The sequence below is a fragment of the Bos indicus genome, chromosome 23 (genome assembly GCF_029378745.1).
Source record: "Bos indicus isolate NIAB-ARS_2022 breed Sahiwal x Tharparkar chromosome 23, NIAB-ARS_B.indTharparkar_mat_pri_1.0, whole genome shotgun sequence".
NCBI classification, from domain to species: domain Eukaryota; kingdom Metazoa; phylum Chordata; class Mammalia; order Artiodactyla; family Bovidae; genus Bos; species Bos indicus.
The window spans coordinates 48059417-48081563 of NC_091782.1; the positions used below are offsets into that span (position 1 = coordinate 48059417).

The 22147-nt window shown below is 40.8% G+C and overlaps 1 protein-coding gene across 1 annotated transcript in view; it reads left to right on the forward strand.

The window, feature by feature from the left end:
• The window catches only part of LOC109576755 (uncharacterized), a 366105-nt gene that overhangs the window by 152344 nt on the left and 191614 nt on the right, over positions 1-22147 (forward strand). The window contains exon 10 of the mRNA XM_070778427.1: positions 21529-21605. Coding sequence (XP_070634528.1) covers positions 21529-21605 — 77 coding nt within the window. The remainder of the gene's footprint in view (positions 1-21528; positions 21606-22147) is intronic.

Sequence of the window (22147 nt, forward strand, 5' to 3'; positions counted from 1 at the left end):
TGTCTTTCAAAATAACAGGTTACAAGTGGAAATATTTTCCACTTTACAATAGAGGAGAAATAGTTTAGTTTTGGGAGGTATTCTCTAATTTGGAGTGTGGAGATTCCATAACAGAGTTTATTTTCTTCATTTGTGCCTCTTAGATATGAGTATCCTGGGCACATTAAGGTTGCAACTATCCTGAGTTTTCTCAGTAAATGATCCTAATTAGCAAGTATGTGCCGGCATGCTCAGTCGCTCGGGTCTCTGGGACCCTGTGGACTGTAGCTCACCAGGCTCCTCTGTCCATGGGATTCTCCAGGCAAGAATGAGCGGGTTGCCATGCCCTCCTCCAGGGGATCTTCCTGACCCAGGGATCAAACTCACATCTCTTAGGTCTCCTGCATTTTCAGGGAGGTTCTTTACCACCAGTGCTACCTGGGAAGCAATTAGCAAGTACAGTCTCTCCTATCACAGCAGGCACTATGCCCACTGCTGCTGCTAAGTCGCTTCAGTCGTGTCTGACTCTGTGTGACCCCATAGACGGCAGCCCACCAGGCTCCCCCATCCCTGGGATTCTCCAGGCAAGAACACTGGAGTAGGTTGCCATTTCCTTCTCCAGCAGTAGATTGAACTGTGTTCTCCTGAACTGCCTAATCCCTGGTAGCTGTGATGGTGACCTTGTTTGGAAGTACGGTCTCTGTAGTATAATTAATAAACTGAGAATCTCCAGATGAAATCATCCTGAATTTATATGTTGTTCAGTCACTAAGAACTGTCCGACTCTGTGATACCATGGACTGCAGCCTGCCAGACTCCTCTATTCTCCATTACTTCCCAAAGTTTGCTCAAACTCATGTCCACTGAGTTGGTGATCAGCCCCTTTTCCTTTTGCCTTCAACCTTTCCCAGCAGCAGGGTCTTTTCCAGTGAGTCAGCTCTTCGCATCAGGTGGCCAAATTATTGGAGCTTCAGCGTCAGTCCTTCCAATGAATATTCAGGACTGATTTCCTTTAGGATGGACTGATTGGATATCCTTGCAGTCCAAGGGACTCTTCAGAGTCTTCTCCAGCACCACAACTTGAAAGCATAAATTCAGATGATTTAAATGATCAACTTAGATGATAAATTTAGACGAATTTAAACAATTGAGCCCTAAATCCAATGACTAGTGTTCTATGAAGAGAAAGAAGAGAGGGATTTGAGGATCTGAACCCGAAACCCACACAAGAGGGAAGCGGCATGAAGACAGAGGCGGAGCGGAGTGATGCGTCTACAGGGAAGACGGGCCGAGGACTGCGGCAGTCACCGCAGGCAGCAGAGAGGCCAGTGTGGACTGTCCCCTGTTGCTGCTGCCACATGAACCAGGTTATGTGTCTTCATGGATTTTTTTTTTATTGGAGTATAATTGCTTTATAATGTTGTATTAGTTTCTATTGTACAACGAAGTGGATCAACCCTAAGTATACATAAGTCCCCTCCCTCTTGGACTTACCTCTCAACTCTCCCGCCTCATCACACCCTCTAGGTCGTCACAGAGCTCTGGGAACTCCCTGTGCTATACAGCAGCTTCCCACTGGCTATCTCTCTTACACATGGTGGTGTATATATGTCAATCCCAATCTCCCAATTCATCCCAACCCCCACCCCTTGCCCGCAGGTGTCATTCACTACATCTTCCTCTGTATTCCTGCCTTGCCAATAGCGTCTTCTGTACCATTTTTCTAGATTCCACATATACTCAGTAATATGCTATATTTTTCTCTTTGACTTACTTCACAAAAAAGATAGACGGTCAAGAGGCACATGAAAAGATGCTCAACATCACTAATTATTCAGTCAGTTCAGTTCAGTTCAGTCGCTTAGTCCTGTTTGACTCTTTGCGACCCCATGAATTGCAGCACTCTATGCCTCCCTGTCCATCACCAACTCCCGGAGTTCACTCAGACTCATGTCCATCGAGTTGGTGATGCCATCCAGCCATCTCATCCTCTGTTGTCCCCTTCTCCTCATGCCCCCAATCCCTCCCAGCATCAGAGTCTTTTCCAATGAGTCAACTCTTCACATGAGGTGGCCAAAGTACTAGAGTTTCAGCTTTAGCATCATTCCTTCCAAAGAAATCCCAGGGCTGATCTCCTTCAGAATGGACTGGTTGGATCTCCTTGCAGTCCAAGGGACTCTCAAGAGTCTTCTCCAACACCACAGTTCAAAAGCATCAATTCTTTGGTGCTCAGCTTTCTTCACAGTCCAACTCTCACATCCATACATGACCACAGGAAAATCCATAGCCTTGACTAGCCAAAGCTTTGTTGGCAAAGTAATGTCTCTGTTTTTGAATATGCTATCTAGGTTGGTCATAACTTTCCTTCCAAGGAGTAAGCATCTTTTAATTTCATGGCTGCAGTCACCATCTACAGTGATTTTGGAGCCCCCCAAAATAAAGTCTGACACTGTTTCCACTGTTTCCCCATCTATTTCCCACGAAGTGATGGGACCAGATGCCATGATCTTCTTTTTCTGAATGTTGAGCTTTAAGCCAATTTATTCACTCTCCACTTTCACTTTCATCAAGAGGCTTTTTAGTTCTTCACTTTCTGCCATAAGGGTGGTGTCATCTACATTTCTGAGGTTATTGATATTTTTCCCGGCAATCTTGATTCCAGCTTGTGTTTCTTCCAGTCCAGAGTTTCTCATGATGTACTCTGCATATAAGTTAAATAAGCAGGGTGACAATATACAGCCCTGATGTACTCCTTTTCCTATTTGGAACCAGTCTGTTGTTCCATGTCCAGTTCTAACTGTTGCTTCCTGACCTGCATACAGATTTCTCAAGAGGCAGATCAGGTGGTCTGGTATTCCCATCTCTTTCAGAATTTTCCACAGTTTATTGTGATCCACACAGTCAAAGGTTTGGCAAGTCAATAAAGCAGAAATAGATGCTTTTCTGGAACTCTCTTGCTTTTTTGATGATCCAGCGGATGTTGGCAATTTGATCTCTGGGTCCTCTGCCTTTTCTAAAACTAGCTTGAACATCTGGAAGTTCACGGTTCACATATTGCTGAAGCCTGGCTTGGAGAATTTTGAGCATTACTTTACTAGCGTGTGAGATGAGTGCAATTGTGCAGTAGTTTGAGCATTCTTTGGCATTGCCTTTCTTTGGGATTGGAAGGAAAACTGACCTTTTTCAGTCCTGTGGCCACTGCTGAGTTTTTCAAATTTGCTGGCGTATTGAGTGCAGCACTTTCACAGCCTCATCTTTCAGGATTTGAAAGAGCTCAACTGGAATTCCATCACCTCCACTAGCTTTGTTCGTAGTGATGCTTCCTAAGGCCCACTTGACTTCACATTCCAGGATGTCTGGCTCTAGGTGAGTGATCACACCATCGTGATTATCTGGGTCGTGAAGATCTTTTTTGTACAGTTCTTCTGTGTATTCTTGCCACCTCTTCTTAATATCTTAATATCTTTATTCACTGTAGTTTTGATTTGCACTAATTATTAGAGAAATGCAAATCAAAACTACAGTGAATGTATCACCTCACATTGGTCAGAAGGGCCATCATCAAAAAATCTACAAGAGTGCATGGAGGAGAGAGAACTGTCTTGCACCACTGGTTGGAATAGTCAATTGCTACAGCCTCTATAGAGAACAGTATTTGCTTTGCTAAGTCACTTCAGTCGTGTCTGACTCCGTGCAATGCTATGGACTGCAGCCTTCCAGGCTCCTCTGTCTGTGGGATTCTCCAGGCAAGAATACTGGAGTGGGTTGCGATTTCCTCCTCCAGGGGATCTTCCTGACCCAGGGATTAAACCTGCATCTCCTTCACTGCAAGTGGATTCTTTACCGCTGAGCCACCAGGAAGCCCTGGAGAACAGTATGGAGGTTCCTTAAAAAACTAAAAGCAGAACTACTATACGACCCAGCAATCGACACTGGGCATCGATCTTGAGAAATCTGTGGCTATGTTGACAGTACTTTGCATCTTTATCAAGACAGGACTCTCGGAAGTCACTGAGGTGAAAACAAATGCATGACTCTGTCTTTACAATATAAGCCTTTTTTAAACCATTATTTTTCAGATATATTTTCTGATACACTGACAGTTCAACACGTCCATTTTTTTTTGTACATGTGGTGCCGCGGTGTGTATTTCAACTTACCATCATGCTTTAAAGAACAAGCACACGGATTCCTCCAGGATATGGAGCTGGTGGTTTTTATACCCTCATCCTGTGAAAGATAAGCTGAGGAGTGGAAAGCGCACCCGCTGGGCTATGTGGAGGCTCCAGCCCAGGGTCCAGCAGAACTCAAGGCTGCATGTTTACGGCACGTCAGTATCAGGAAAGAGTGAAAAACATCCATGAGAATTTAAGTGCTTCAAAGATGTCACCATTATCCCCTTCTAACAACAAAATTTATGATCTTCTCTCTATTTCTTTTCTGAATCTATGTGTCTTAAATTGTGTGAAACGTGGCCTAGACTGACAATAAATGACCAAATGAAAAGGCATGCGCTGATGGAAGAACCTGCGGACAGATGCTATGGTGGAGGCAGGCTGGGGTCAGAATTCTGTGCAAGAGGAGGATGCTGTAGCATTTGAAAGGTGCAGGATCACAGAGAAGTGAGGGGACTTCTCTGAGCTCAGTTTCCTCATCTGTATATCAGGGACAGTGTGATCTGCTTTAGTACACTGTTAGTGGGATGAGATGAATGTCTAGCAAGAATCCAGCACAAAGTAGGCGCTCATTAAATCGCAGGGGGACGAGCGAGAGAACACATTCTATGCCCCTTCTCCGCTCACCATGTTCTTACCGTCACGGTGTCAGAAGTTTCCTGAAAACCCCAGTCAGCCTTGTCTGCGGGAAAAAGCCTCAGATCCTGTATTAGAGCTCATGGCGTACCCTTGGCTTTGATATTTATAGGACCTTGAACCTCCGTGTGAAATAGGGCTGAATACTTTGAACAACGCATGTAGCTGTGGTTCAGGAGAGGTGTCCATGTGCCTGGCGGCTGTTCATTTTATATATTTGTCCAGACTGTGACCTACTCGTACTTTTTATTGCTATTGGAGTAGTGAACTGATACGTAAAAGAAGTCAAAGTGTTTGAATGGAGGTGGGGGTGATCCTGACTGTGGTGTGTTGTTCGGTGTTTGCACACATGCTAGGGAAAGGAGAACAGAAGTAAGGTCTCCGATGTCTTTTTTTACCAGGACATTAATCCCATCTTGGGACCCCTGCCCTCTCCACCTCGTCTAAATCTAATCATCTCCCCAAAGTCCCTTTTTTGATTACAGTCACACTGGGGGATCAAGTTTAAACATGTGAAGTTTGAGCGAACACAATTCAGTCCGAAGAGATCTCCCTTAAAAAACGCTAGATTTTCATGAAAACTTTTCTACATAGATTGTAGCTCATGAAAAATTCATTTACCTTGAGTACTGAAGTATGTACTTGTTTCAGAAATGTTTCGGCTGAAGTGCCTCTAATGGCTGAGTGCTTCATTTCTTTTAGGATAGAGCTTTGGATGGGAAAGAAGCCTGGGGCTGAGAAAGAGCTCTGCTCAGAGACGGGTGGACTGCCAAGGCTCTGAGAAGGTGTATTCCTACTTGTCTATCGGAGACCTAAAGTGCTTTAAAATATATTCCTGGAAGAAGATTTTGACATGCACTTTTAGGAGGAACAAATTAAAATAAAACTGCTTATTTTATGGCTAATATTTAGAGATTTCCTTCACTCATTTGAACTCACTTCACTCATTTGCACCATAAAAATTCTGGGCCATTTGTCAATTTTGAAAGGATAAAATCTCTTGAAACATGTGCTGAATAGGTACCTTTTTTTTTTTTTTTTGCTGTTTAGATTGTTCATTTGAGGTGTTTAATCAATCTGTTAGGATATAAAGTGATACCAGGGAATACAGTTTGAAAAGGAACAGAAAATAAATTTATATTCATATAATTGAAAATTTCCAGCAAAAACAATGATTTGACTCCAGGTTTCTCTAAGTGGAAATTTAGATTACCTCATTTCCAAAGAATAGAAAGGTGAAATGTGTGTGTGTGTGTGTGTGTGTGTGTGAGAGAGAGAGAGAGAGAGACTGACATATCAGCGTCAATTTACGTATCAGTGAAACTGCTAAAGATTCATTAAAATGAAAGAAAAATAAAAGGTATATGAGAAAAAGATCTTAGTAGGAACGTTTTGATGCTGTGTCCATGTACCAAGTTCATAGAAATGTGAGTTCTAGGTAGAATTTGCAGAAATCCGAGGAAAATGCCAGGGTGCTCAAGCCTTTAGATCCAGTATGTTGGGTGTATTTACAAAAGCCTCTGAGATAGGAAGTTAGACTGCAGGAGGTCTCATTTTCAATCTGTCTGCACAACACCAATAAATAGTAACAAAAGTTATATCTCAATATGGCGAGAAATAGCCTTCTTTAACTTTCACCTCCCATATATTTTTCTTTCTCTATTACATTTTCTGACCACAGTGCTCATTAGTGGTAAATATAAAGGAGCAACAGTAAATAATAATTCTTTGTAGTTAAATGGTGCCTTTGATCAGAGCACCTCAAAGTTTTCATGACTCATTAATCTGTGAAATACATCAGTGAAGTATGAAGGTGTCAAGGATTACTACCCTCCTTTTGTAAGCAGAGAAACTGAGGCATTTGCAAGAAACTATCAAGGTCATTCAATGATTTGATGACAGACTCAGGGACATGATCTGTGAACCAGATCTAATTAGAGCAAAAAACAGGGCTCAGCGGAAGCCAGTTGCTTCTGTGAAATTGCTGAGAAGCTTTATGTATTGCCTGGAAACAACACTGCTTTAGAAGACATGCTTTTTATTTAGTTTTCATTTTGAGTGATTTCTTCCATTTAGTGATGAAGACCTCTCCACAGCTTCCTGTTTAGATCATTTAATAGTGAGCCATTTCCTTGAGATTTCTTTGGCTTGCATTTCTTCTACATGAAGAAAGAATATGGGGGCTTCCCTGGACCTCCAGTGGTTGGGACTTCACTTTCCAATGCAGAGGTTGCAGTTGGGGAGCTAGACTCCCACCTGCCTCGCGGCCAAGGTACAGAAGCGGTGTCGTAACAAATTCAAAAAGACTTAAAGAAACAATATATTTCTTATGAAACAGCTTAAGTTAATTACTAATACAAAAAATGAAAATAATTTTTACATATATCTATACAGAGTCAGACACGACTGAAGTGACTTAGCAGCAGCAGCATACATGTCCATACTGTTCCTGGGGTTCTCAAGGCAAGAATACTGAAGTGGTTTGCCATTCCCTTCTCCAGTGGACCACATTCTGTCAGACCTCTCCACCATGACCTGTCCGTCTTGGGTGGCCCCACATGGCATGGCTTAGTTTCATTGAGTTAGACAAGGCTGTTAGACAAGAATACTTTAGTATTCCTGCCTTGAGAACCCCATGAACAGTATGAAAAAGCAAAATGAAAGGATACTGAAAGAGGAACTCCCCAGGTCGGTAAGTGCCCAATATGCTACTGGAGATCAGTGGAGAAATAACTCCAGAAAGACTGAAGGGATGGAGCCAAAGCAAAAACAACACCCAGCTGTGGATGTAATTGGTGGTAGAAGCAAGGTCTGATGCTGTAAAGAGCAATATTGCATAGGAACCTGGAATGTTAGGTCCATGAATCAAGGCAGATTGGAAGTGGTCAAACAGGAGATGGCAAGAGTGAATGTTGACATTCTAGGAATCAGCGAACTCAAATGGACTGGAAGGGGTGAATTTAACTCAGATGACCATTATATCTACCACTGTGGGCAGGAATCCCTCAGAAGAAATGGAGTAGCCATCATGGTCACAAAAGAGTCTGAAATGCAGTACTTGGATGCAATCTCAAAAACGACAGAATGATCTCTGTTCGTTTCCAAGGCAAACCATTCAATATCACAGTAATACAAGCCTATGCCCCAACCAGTAACGCTGAAGAAGCTGAAGTTGAATGGTTCTATGAAGATATACAAGACCTTTTAGAACTAACACCCAAAAAAGATGTCCTTTTCATTATAGGGGACTGGAATGCAAAAGTAGGAAGTCAAGAAACACCTGGAGTACAGGCAAATTTGGCCTTGGAATATGGAATGAAGCAGGGCAAATGCTAATAGAGTTTGGCCAAGAGAACTCACTGGTCATAGCAAACACCCTCTTGCAACAACACAAGAGAAGACTCTACACATGGACATCACCAGATGGTCAACACCAAAATCAGATTGATTATATTCTTTGCAGCCAAAGATGGAGAAGCTCTATACAGTCAGCAAAAACAAGACCAGGAGCTGACTGTGGCTCAGATCGTGAACTCCTTATTACCAAATTCAGACTTAAATTGAAGAAAGTAGGGAAAATCACTAGAGCATTCAGGTATGACCTAAAGCAAATCCCTTATGATTATACAGTGGAAGTGAGAAATAGATTTAAGGGACTAGATCTGATAGACAGAGTGCCTGATGAACTATGGAAGGAGGTTCATGACATTGTACAGGAGACAGGGATCAAGACCATCCCCATGGAAAAGAAATGCAAAAAAGCAAAATGGCTGTCTGAGGAGGCCTTACAAATAGCTGTGAAAGGAAGAGAAGCGAAAAGCAAAGGAGAAAAGGAAAGATATAAACATCTGAATGCAGTGTTCCAAAGAATAGCAAGGAGAGATAAGAAAGCCTTCCTCAGCGATCAGTGCAAAGAAATAGAGGAAAACAACAGAATGGGAAAGACTAGAGATCTCTTCAAGAAAATTAGAGATACCAAGGGAACATTTCATGCGAAGATGGGCTCACTAAAGGACAGAAAATGTATGAACCTAACAACAGAAGGAGAAGATATTAAAAAGAGGTGGCAAGAATATACAGAAGAACTGTACAAAAAAGATCTTCAAGACCCAGATGATCACAATGGTGTGATCACTGACCTAGAGCCAGACGTCCTGGAATGTGAAGTCAAGTGGGCCTTAGAAAGCATCACTATGAGCAAAGCTAGTGGAGGTGATTGAATTCCAGTTGAGCTATTTCAAATCCCGAAAGACGATGCTGTGAAAGTGCTGCACTCAATATGCCAGCAAATTTGGAAAACTCAGCAGTGGACACAGGACTGGAAAATGTCAGTTTTCATTCCAATCCCAAAGAAAGGCAATGCCAAAGAATGCTCAAACTACTGCACAATTGCACTCATCTCACATGCTAGTAAAGTCATGCTCAAAATTCTCCAAGCCAGGCTTTAGCAATATGTGAACCGTGAACTTCCTGATGTTCAAGCTGGTTTTAGAAAAGGCAGAGGAACCAGAGACCAAATTGCCAACATCCGCTGGATCATCAAAAAAGCAAGAGAGTTCCAGAAAAGCATCTATTTCTGCTTTATTGACTATGCCAAAGCCTTTGATTGTGTGGATCACAATAAACTGTGGAAAATTCTGAAAGAGATGGGAATACCAGACCACCTGACCTGCCTCTTGAGAAACCTGTATGCAGGTCAGGAAGCAACAGTTAGAACTAGACATGGAACAACAGACTGGTTCCAAATAGGAAAAGGAGTACGTCAAGGCTGTATATAGTCACCCTGCTTATTTAACTTATATGCAGAGTACATCATGAGAAATGCTGGACTGGAAGAAACACAAGCTGGAATCAGGATTGCCGGGAGAAATATCAATAACCTCAGATATGCAGATGACACCACTCTTATGGCAGAAAGTGAAGAGGAACTAAAAAGCCTCTTGATGAAAGTGAAAGAGGAGAGTGAAAAAGTTGGCTTAAAGCTCAACATTCAGAAAATGAAGATCATGGCATCTAGTCCCATCACTTCATGGGAAATAGATGGGGAAACAGTGGAAACAGTGTCAGACTTTATTTTTTGGGGCTCCAAAATCACTGCAGATGGTGACTGCAGCCATGAAATTAAAAGACGCTTACTCCTTGAAAGGAAAGTTATGACCAACCTAGATAGCATATTGAAAAGCAGAGACATTACTTTGCCAACAAAGGTTCATCTAGTCAAGGCTATGGTTTTTCCTGTGGTCATGTATGGATGTGAGAGTTGGACTGTGAAGAAAGCCTAGTGCAGAAGAATTGATGCTTTTGAACTGTGGTGTTGGAGAAGGCTCTTGAGAGTCCCTTGGACTGCAAGGAGATCCAACCAGTCCATTCCAAAGGAGATCAGTCCTGGGTGTTCATTGGAAGGACTGATGCTAAAGCTGAAACTCCAGTACTTTGGCCACCCCCTGTGAAGAGTTGACTCATTGGAAAAGACCCTGATGCTGGGAGGGATTGGGGGCAGGAAGAGAAGGGGACGACAGAGGATGAGATGGCTGGATGGCATCACCAACTCAATGGACATGAGTTTGAGTGAACTCTGGGAGTTGGTGGTGGACAGGGAGGCCTGCGGTGGTGCGATTCATGGGCTGGCAGATTTGGACATGACTCAGTAACTGAACCGAACTGAACTGATACATGTCCATGGGCTTCCCTCGTAGTTCAGTTGGTAAATAATCCGCCTGCGATGCAGGAGACCCGGTTCGATTCCTGAGTCTGGAAGATCCACTGGAGAAGGGATAGGCTACCCCCTCCAGTATTCTTGGACTTCCGTTGTGACTCAGCTGGTAAAGAATCCATCTGCAATGTGGGAGACCTTGGTTGAATCCCTGGGTTGGAAAGATTCCCTGGAAAAAGGAAAGGCTACCCACTCCAGTATTCTGGCCTGGAGAATTCCATGGACTAAATCCATGGGGTCACAAAGAGTCAGACATGACTGAGCGACTTTCACTTTCGCTTTCTTTCATACCCGTCCATGGGCTTCCCGGGTAGTGCTCCTGGTAGAGAATCTTCCTGCCAATGCAGGAGACTAAGAGACATGGGTTCTGTCCCTGGGTTGGGCAGATCCCCTGGACAAGGAAGTGGCACACTGCCTCAGTATTCTTGTCTGGAAAATTCCATGGACAGAAGAGCCTAGAGAGATATGGTCCATGGGGCGGAAAAGAGTCAGAAACGACCAAGCACACATTGCTTGTTTATCCTTGTCCACATCTATAAATATTTAGTCAATTAAATATCATCTGTCATCAATAGATTTTCAAGCAATATTCTGCAGCAAGATATTGTACTCTACCTTGCAATTCCCATACAAATGAACATTAAAAGGATAAATCCTGCAATATTTTTTTTTCTGAAGCCAACTTCTCAGTTCCAAGATGACAAATCACATTTTCTTGAAAACTAGCCTTGCTCATAAAAGCAACTTATTTTATGGTTTCTTGAAATAAAAAATATTAATTTTTTACATGATTATTTTTTTATTGCCCTTTCACTCTATTAATTATTCAGTCACTAAATCATGTCTTACTTTTTGTGATCTCATGGACTACAGCATGCCAGGCTTCCCTGTCTTCCACTGTCTCCCAGAGTTTGCTCAAATTCATGTCCATTGGGTCAGTGATGACATCCAACCATCTTATCCTCTGTTGCCCGCTTCTCCTCCTGCCCTTAATCTTTCCGAGCATCAGGGTTTTTTCCAATGAGTCAGCTCTTCACATCATGTGGCCAAAGTATTGGAACTTCACCTTCAGCACCAGTCCTTCCAATGAATATTCAGGGCTGATTTCCTTTTACTCTATTATGGTTACTTAAATTTTCCAAGGTTTGTGCTGTGAGACTCCGTCTATAAGGGAATAGATTACCTCGTTTGCATACACAGAGAATTTTGTATTTTATATTTTTCTCTCTGTCCCTGTTTTCTAGTACAGTTGACCCTTGAATCATGTGAGGGTTAGGGGACCCCCAAGGAGTGGAAGATTCATGGATAAATTTATAGTTGGCCTTTTCATTGCTGATTTCATAGCCTAGGATTCAAGCAAACTTTGATGGTGTAGGATGTATTTATTGAAAAAAGAATCTGCATATAAGTGAACCTGAGCAGTTCAAACTCATGTGGTTCAAGGGTCACTATATACATAGACCTTCAAGACTGTCCCTTTGAAACATTTTTATTGGATTATAGTTGCTAAGACTGCCCACTGACTTCCTCGTTATTTGAGTATTTACTTTCCTCATATTATTAACATCTGTTTTATTTTTATGACACACCAAGAGTCTCTTATTGTTATCTCCAGTGCTTTCAGATAAAACCCAACGTCGCTGGTTGTTTAAATGTGGTCCATCAACCTCTCTTAGGATACTCGAGGTGCTAATTAGAATGTGCATTCCTGGGTACCCACACAGACCTACTAACTCATAATCTCTGGAGAAGGAGTCAGAATGGATAAATGTAGCACAAACATGCTAGGAGATTTTATTCACATTAAACTTAAGACCTTTCTTCATCTTCTAATTTTAGATAATACTTCGATAGCACTCGCCATGTGCCAAGCATTGTTCTAAGCACTTTATATATAATAACATTTAATTCTCATGGACGATTTTGAGAGGTTATGACTTTCAAAACAGTATCTTGCTAAGACCATGAATTCCTATTCTCCACCTACATTTGTAATACACTAATTGTAAATGAGGGAAGACAACACCTATAAAATACCAGCCAGCATTTCCTATTTAATTTATAGGAAGTTATAAAAGTAGTATAAGAGTTCCTGATTACCTTTCACTCAGACTGAATTGCTTTTTAAAAATTTTCACTGGAGTGGTAAAATTATGACATCTTTTTTTTTCCCCCATGGTAGAGTTAATTCATTCAATCTATCTTTGAATCCTGGCCATGGTTGATGGGATATTTTCAGAAAAAATTTTTGAATTTATTTTCATTTTTCATTGTTAGTTTTCATTTTTAGGGTCTTAAAATTTGCTCGCTAATAAGTTCTCTCAAGAAACACCAACACAAAATTTCCCCCAAGGATGTTTTGGGGTGTGCTCGCGCTCAGTCGCTCAATAGTATCTGACTGTCTGGGACCGTATATAGCCCACCAGGCTCCTCTGTCTATGGTTTTGGGATAAGCAAGGAAATATGAACATGGACATGATAGTAGTTTTTTAAATATATTGAAATTAACTGTATTGAGTACCAGGCATTGGGTCAGGAATTTTTGATACTTTTTTTTTGTACATAACCATGGGAGATAGGTGTGGTGAGTCTCATGTTTTAGGTGAGGAAACTGAAGCAAGCCTGTTATTCTTTTCTCATTTTTCTCCCAGAATTCTCAGACGCCCCTACACCCTTTCCTTGACTCCTCAAATTTTCTTTCCTTCCATTCTTTGAGGTAGATACCGTAGCATTTTGCTGGAGGAGGTCACACAGGTGCATACTTTTTCCAAACCTTGTATTCGTGGATTCTTACACTCCTCCGTGACTTTCCTTTAGGGTCGTTACAACTCCAGTCTCACATTTGAGAGTACTGATGGAAATACATTTAAATAGCATGCCATTTAAATTATTTTTTAAAAAGCAATTTTCCACTGTAGATTTAGAAACCAACAGATCTATTTTAGCCAGCATAATTTCTTATTAACTAATTTAATCTGTGCAAAATTATATAAGAAAGCAAACAAGCCTCCATCAATTTTCTTGCCTTTGGATGTAACATAATATTTTCAAAAATGAACCAAATAGAGTAATTAGCCCCCAGGCAGAGCAAATGGCTCTAATAGCCATCTCCCACATATTTCTATGGTGGAAAGACTGAAAATGAATACAGAAATGTGGCAGCCCATGGGTTAAAGCCCTGCATGTACCCTCTTAAGTAACAGTTTGGAATATTAATACCTAGGGTTACCTTTTCAGAAGTTCAAGATAAGAGAAGAGAATTATATTTTCCCCTTAGGCTGCCAAAATCTCTCTTCTGATGGGCTGCCTGATTTCAACCTTCCAGGGGTGCTTCCCTGGTGGCTCAGTGATAAATAATCTGCCTGCAATGCAGGAGATCTGAGTTTGATCCCTGGGTGGGGAAGATCCCCTGGAGAAGAGAATGGCAACCCACTCCAGTATTTTTGCTTGGAGAATCCCATAGATAGAGGAGCCTGGTGGGCTATAGTCCATGGGGTTGCAAAGAGTTGGGCATGACTTACTGACTAACCAACAATAACAGTATGATTTCTACAGTGCTTGAAAGTGAACAGACTTTCTTGCATTGTTAACAGAGGGTCACTTTCCGCACTAATTGTCCCCCAGGGAGAGAACCTTGCCCGTGTAAGAGATGACAGAGTGATCGATATGAAAATACCAGGGGAGTATTGTTTGAATAGCATTATAGGTGATTCTGAAATGCTGCTTTGATGGTGGTGATGTGATGGTGTCAGGGGATGTCACTCCCTCCACAATTAAGAAACACTGAATTAAATAATATGACTCCCTATAAGAAGCATTGACTAATTTGATGAAAGTGATTTTGATTCAATGTGTATATTATATTGTAAAATATAGAGAAAAAGGCAAAGCAATTTTCCAGGCGAAGAGGTGTCCCTGATGGTAAAACTAACTCATCCTTCCTTATTGCGGGTTATCACTCTCTCCTCTTTTTTAAATTCCCTATTTTCTTTATGCAAGGCTTCCCTGGTAGCTCAGATGGTAAAGAATCTGCCTGCAATGCAGGAGACCCGGGTTTAATCCCTGGGTCAGGAAGATCCCCTGGAGAAGGAAATGGCTACCCACTTCAGTATTCTTGCCTGGAATATTCCATGGACAGAGGAGCCTGGCCAGCTACAGTCCATGGGGTCACAAGAGTCAGACACGACTGAGCGACTAACACTTTTCTTCATCGCCGTCGTGTTGTGCTTAGTTGCTCAGTGATGTCCAGCTTTTCTTCATACACCATTCTGGACCAATTGTTTGCTCCTTTTCCTTATTTTCATAATCTTTTCAAGAACTAATTTTTTATTTTTCTTGGTTTTGTCTATTACCCATTCAATTTCTCTTTAATTGATTCCTTTCTTTGTCTTTGTTATTTCCTGTTATTGGATCACCCCATGATGTGCAAAGTATCCCAACTCCCATCCCAAATTTACTACATCTACAAAGGCTGATGATGCCATACACCAAGAGGATGGAGGTTCCTTAGAAAGCGAAAAGTGAAGCTGCCATATGATCCAGGAATCCCACTCCTGGGCATATATCCATAGAAAACCATAATTTTAAAAGATATATGTACCCTAATACTTATTGCATCAATATTTACAATAGTCAAGACATGGAAGCAACTTAAATGCCCATCAACAGAGGAATAGATAAAAAAGATGTATTGCATATGCACCATGGAATATTACTCAGCCATAGAAAAGAATGAAATAATGGCAACTGCAGCAACCTGGATGAATTTCAAGATTTTTACCCTAAATAAGCCAGCCAAAGAAAGACAAATATTATATGATATTGCTTATATGTGGACTCTTGAAAACTGAACTTATATACAAAAGAGAAATAAACCCACAGAAAATAGAAAAACAAACAAACAGACAACTTATGGTTACCAAGGGGAAAGGCAGGAGAAGGATAAATTAGGAGTCTGTGATTAAGACAGGCACACTACTATGTATATAAAACAGATAACCAACAAAGATTTACTATATTGCAGAGAGAACTCTAGGTAATATTTTGTAATAACCTATGGATGTGAGTCTGAGTGAACTCCGGGAGTTGGTGATGGACAGGGAGGCCTGGCGTGCTGGGATTCATGGGGTCGCAAAGAGTCGGACACGACTGAGCGACTGAACTGAACTGAACTGAACTGAATAACCTGTAAGGGAAAAGAATCTGAAAAAAGTGGATGTATATTGTATGTATAGCTGTATATTGCTGTACACTTGAAATTAACACACCATTGTAAGTTAGCTACACTTCAATTAAAAGATATTTAAAATTAAAGAAATTTGGAAAAAAAGAGGATATGACAAGGCTTTTTACTCATGTAATGATGCTTTTTGGGAAGAGCAGCTTGGGCTTACAAGTGGCTTGAGAAAGCAGTGGTTGGAGATGGTTTGGCTTTTACTGTGGTTAGGTGGCGGGCTCAAGGTGAAGTTTCCAGGACAGCAGGTGCTTGTATGATTTGAACTTCCTATTGACACCAAGGTGGGAAGTGTCTGGAGTAGAAGAGGAGCTTGGGGTGGGGGCTGGGTCTTATTAATAGTCAAGCATCAAAAAAGGAGTCAGACTCTTGAGTACACCTGCATTTGCTTACTTTGGGGTTAATTTGCTTTTTTTCTTAATTGTCTTAAGATAAAAGCATACATCATTGATTTTATATATCTTCACTACAATGTAGACTTTGAAGGCTGTAAATGTTCTTCTCTGTGTTTCTTGGCTGTATTCCACTAATTTAGAGATGTTATGTTTTATCATTTAGTTCAACATATTTTTCAATTTCTCCTTTGACCTCTTATTTACTTTTTCGTGATTGAGAGGAAATCATTTAAGAGTGGGAACACATTTAGGGAAGCAGTGATGGGGGATGGATGAAGTTTGGAACACAATTTTTCTGTTTGCATTTCCCATTTCCAGTGTCAAAGAGGTAATGAATAAAGGAAGTATTGGAGAAAAATAGCTGGAGACTTGTTGTTGACTAGCTATACACTAAAGGTTGAATATAAATAGGAGGAAATCTCGTAGTATAACACTAATGTTGTTCAAGCAGGAGGAGAAAGTTTTGTTGGTTTTTGAGCTTGCCAAAGGGTTTGGGCAGTCTAGGTCAGACCAACATCTGGAGGCAGCATAGGTAAAAGAAAGTTCAGGAAATTACAGAGCAGAGAGAAAAGTCCAGGATATGTCAGCAATAACACAGTAGCAGCTGCCTCCAAGAGATAAGGTACTTTGCTCTTTAAATTTTGCTTTATTTTATGAAGTGAAGTGAAGTGAAAGTCGCTCAGTCGTGTCCGACTCTTTGCAACCCCATGGACTGTGTCTTTGGAATTCTCCAGGCCAGAATACTAGAGTGGGTAGCCATGCCCTGCTCCAGGGGATCTTCCTAACCTAAGGATCAAACCCATGTCTCCCACACTGCAAACAGATTCTTTACCAGATGCATTTATGAATCCAATAGTCAACAGACACATGAATTACTGGCCTTGTGATTTTAGCAATGAGTTAATTTTTTTTAAAACAGACTTATACAGATGAATTGTGAATGTCAGTTCTTGGGTGGTCTGTTTCCTTGGATGATAGTGCTGTTCTGTTTTCATCCATCTTTAGCGTACCACCCGAGGCAGTGATAATTGAGCCATCCCGGGCTTGATTCCTGGAAGGGAATGGCTGGTCTCTGTGAGGCTGTCCCAGTATCTCTAGATTGAAGAAAGATGTGGATTAACCAGAAAAATAGGAACGCATGTAGGAATCAGTCAAAATATCTTTAGGTAAAACAGTTGAAGACATTTAGTCTATTGTTTTCAAAACTATAAGCCAGACAAGTGGGCTCTCTGCCGTGTGATAAAAACAGAAGAAAGAAATTCACCAAGTTACAAAAGAATGTGCTTGACTGGGAATTCTGCTACATCACGTTCCACTTGTGTGATCTTAAGCACAGCCTGTTTGAAGATGTTCTGAAGCTCAGTGTTCTTATCTGGAAAACAATGGGGACGATCCTCGCTGTCTTCCTTCATAATGTTGTGAAAGAGAAAGGAGAAAAAATTTCTGTGTTTTTTTGAATAAAGTGCCATATAAAAGTCAGTTATTATTAGTGTGCTGTTTTCATTTTTATAGCTTAGCTTCTGGATTAACTTTTCTGTTAGGAGAGGTTCTTAGAAATGATATTTGGTGATATGACATAGAAGTGGGAGGTGTGACATGCAGGTGAGAGCACAGCTCTGGGGGTGGACAGCCTTCCACGTCCTACTAAGTCATCTTGAGCAAGTTAACAACTCTATGACGTAGCTTTTTGTTTTCAGTCTGTAAAACAGGGATTAATAATAGTTCTCACAACTTCTGACAGTTCAGCTAACAAAGATGAATGAGCTGGGAGCATTTGAATTATTGCCTAAAATTTTAATGCACTCAGGGTCCCAAGAGGATGATCAATAAAGTTGAATTAATTAATAAATTATTTTTGGAGAAATGCAACTGCGGACATTCCTTTTTCTGTGATTCTGCCGTCCTAGATCCGATGAGATTATTACGTAATGAATTGGAAGCCAAGGAGCTTATTGAGTGCATTTTGCATGTTAATTTTGCTTTAATGCCTTTAGTTTAGATTTTCAAATACATACACATGCATGTGTGAGCTCAGTCATGTCTGACTCTGCAACCCCATGGACTAACCCTCTAGGCTCCTCTGTCCATGGTTGGGGGACTGTAACCCACCAACCTCCTTCCTGAAAGAATTGTTAATGAAATTGTTAATGAAGGCAATACACAATGATCATGAAACCTTAAGATGAATGACCTCCATGCAAAGGGAGAGACAGTTATAGAGTCAAAAAAGGAACAAGCATGCTTCAAAATCCCCATAAATATATTGCTAATAGAAAAAAAATCTATAAATTTATAAATGTTAAAACAAGCTTCTCCAACACTTGTTTTTCCTTTATATTAAGTACCTTCATTTCAGGAAATGAAGTAAAAAAGATATTTAAAGTCCTTTCCAACTTTAAAATATATAGGTGTATATATATATTTCATGTAAAAATATATCACAGGTTGATCAAGATTTTCTGAAAAGAACCTGAAGCATTGAATCTAATATATATATATATATATATATATATATATCAGAATATTATATATTAAACCTAATACATATATTAGATTAAATGCTTCAGGTTCTTTTCAGAAAAAAATTTGTATTAGTTTAGGTTAAAAAAATTATTAGCTATGACTCCATCCCATTTTATTGTTCAATAAGACTTCACAGATATAACAAATTTGCTAAGATGATGAAGAGCCTTTAAAGTATTACTATGACCACATGACAATTATTTTATATCTGTTTAGTTTTTTCTTTCACAAGTAGGAAATATCCATGAAGAAGGTTCAAACAGAGAGTATGCATAAGAGACTCTGGTGTCTAATCCTTCCCTCTTGAAATGTATGTTTTAAAAACATGTTCTTAAGTGGACTAACAGGTTTTCCAACTATATTTTCCTCTCTGGGATCAGTTCAATAGAGAGAACTAATGAAGCAGGACTATTTTAGAGAAATAAAAAACAAAACCTCAAAAATTATGTCTTTAAGGCAGTATACTTAAATTATGCTGAATTTAGGGTAATAATCATGAAGTCATGTTGTTTGGGACTCCTTGACCAAACATTCCACACTGACAACCTAACCTCAATTTTCAATATTTTAAAACATCAAGTCAGAAATAAAATACATAAACTTCTTCTCATGATTCCAATTGCCCTGACTAGTTCTAGCAGCGCTTGGTGAAGCAGAGCATTATGGGTGCCAGTCTTTTACTAAAGGCCATTTTCTGCTGGCAGCTTCATTATAAGAAATGACTGGACACCTTAGTGGACACACCTTAGAAGAGGGGAATTCACAAATGACTATGTTAGTTTTGTAAGGGGCATGCAGAGTCAGAAAAATTTAACCTTCATTATGTATGGATGTGAGAGTTGGACTGTGAAGAAGGCTGAGCGCCGAAGAACTGATGCTTTTGAACTGTGGTGTTGGAGAAGACTCTTGAGAGTCCCTTGGACTGTAAGGAGATCCAACCAGTCCATTCTAAAGGAGATCAGTCTTGGGTGTTCTTTGGAAGGAATGATGCTAAAGCTGAAACTCCAGTACTTTGGCCACCTCATGCGAAGAGTTGACTCGTTGGAAAAGACTCTGATGCTGGGAGGGATTGGGGGCAGGAGGAGAAGGGGACAACAGAGGAGGAGATGGCTGGATGGCATCACTGACTCGATGGACGTGAGTCTGAGTGAACTCTGGGGGTTGGTGATGGACAGGGAGGCCTGGCGTGCTGTGATTCATGGGTTTGCAAAGAGTCGGACACGACTGAGCAACTGATCTGATCTGATCTGATGCCATTAAAAAATAAGAACATAGCGAAAATCATCAATGTCTAATAAGGTGTAATCCACTAAGATTAATGGAAGACCAACAAAGCCTTAGGTGGAATTACATGAGCAGAGAAATCACCTGCTTTGATTGAAAAGAACAAAGAGAGGACAAAATAAAAAGAGGTCTTTGAATTCCAAAATTCTACTGGCAGGAAACAAGGTTAGAAAATCACTGAGAAGTAAGCACGTGCTACCTTTCATGAAAAAAGGAAGGACGATCCAGAAGATGACTCCAAGAGTCCAGAGAACAGAGCTGAGAGCCACAGAGTTATTCTCAGATCTCGAAGCTTAATCAAGGACTTTCCAACACTTGTCTGGACTTCATAATCACTGTAGAAGCATGCTTCTAGCCTTCTGTTATTCAAGCGTGCGTGCTAAGTTGCTTCAGTTGGTCTGCCTCTTTGCAAACCTATGGATTGTAGCCCACTTGGCTCCTCTGTCCATGGGATTCTCCAGGGAAAAATACTGGAGTGGGTTGCTATGCCCTCCTCCAGGGGATCTTTCCTACCCAGGGATAGAAACTGTATCTCTTTTGTCTCCTGCAATAGCAGACATTTTTTTTTTTAACCACCACCGCCTGTTCTTCATACCTTTGTGTAATTCCCTCTGACACTGTACAAGGATAATTGATCTGTATGACCAATAGCATACAGTAGAAGTGATGGAATGTCATTTCCAGGATTAGGTTATAAAAGGGCTGTGGCTTCCATCCTGAGTTCCCTCCCTCTCTCATTCATTTTCAGTCAATACGTTGATATTTGCCTGTATGGCACCTTCTCAGAACATCTGGAGGAATGTTTTCATAGGATTACTATATATTCCAGTTTTCAAGGGAGAGTTCTGGGTTATGCCTGTTGTCCTAGAATAATTAAAATCTCCCCTTGACTTCAGAATGTCCCAGATTGAATCATAAATTATATGATCACAATTATTATTAACATCACTAGCATCCTAAATATCTAGCCACATATCCATTTCTGTCGTATTAAATTGTACTATTAAAGGGTGTGTGTATGAGACAGAGAGAGAGGCAGAGACAGGGAGACAGAGAGAGAGAACAGAGAAATAGAAAGAGACAAAGAAAGCTGTGAAAGTATCCCCAAGGCATTTCTCCTTCTTCTTGTTATATCATTCACTATTCTCTATACCTTTTTGGCCAAAAGTAACTAAGCAGACTGAGGAAATTCAGATTCCATAATAAGGTGGCTTATTGTTTGTCGTTTATCATTAAGTCTTGTCTGACTGTTTTGTAACCCCATGGACTGTAGCCTGCCAGGCTCCTCTGTCCATGGGATTTCCCAGGCAAGAGTACTGGAGTGGGTTTCCATTTTTTCCCTCCAGGAGATCTTCCCAACCCAGTGATCAAACCCACATCTCCTGCCTTGACGAGTGGCTTCTTTACCACTGAGCCACCTGAGAAGTCTGTAAGGTGGCTACTATTGGTATAATCCCCATGTTTATATTTGGAACCTAAACTTTTAAGAGTCAGCATACCCTGGTCTTGGAAAAGTCAGCTTTTACATAGATGTTCAAGTACATTTTGAATATCTTTTTTTTTTTTTCATTTCTGTTTTCTTTCATGCAGGATTTGACATTTGACGGGGAGGGACTCGGCGAATACATACCTATGTCATGTTTAAAGAGCGACAGAACATTTGAGAAGTACGTTCCCTTAGTGGTACATTTAATGTGTTTTATTTTCTTGTTTGTTCCTTTTGGTGTGGACTAATTATGGGCTACCCCCTAGCTTGATTCACTCTAAGGTTCTGGTTTGGGAGACCCATGACCCCATTTCCTCCTGGGATGTATCTGTACCTTTTCGTTCATATAGGACAGTTTAGGGAGGGGATTTCAGCCTTTTAGAGACTATCCAAATCCCTGATCCAGGGTGGGAGCTTCTAAGGTTGGGACATGGCAGTTTCTGCCCCTGCATCTCAGATCAGGAAGTACAGGTGCAGCAGGTACAGGTTCAGAGGTTCTCAGGGGGGATGGTCTCCCGTGGAAGCTTGGGCCTCCCCCTCTTTGACTATGTGACCACCAGCGGGATGTTGAGGGATAGAACTTTACTCAGCATCAGCTTTTCATCAGTGAAGCAAGAATAATAATACCTTGGTGGATTATTTTAAGGGTTAAATGAGATAATAAATATGATGCATTTCAAAGAGTGCTCTGAACATGAGAAGCACTAAATAAACACTAGTTAA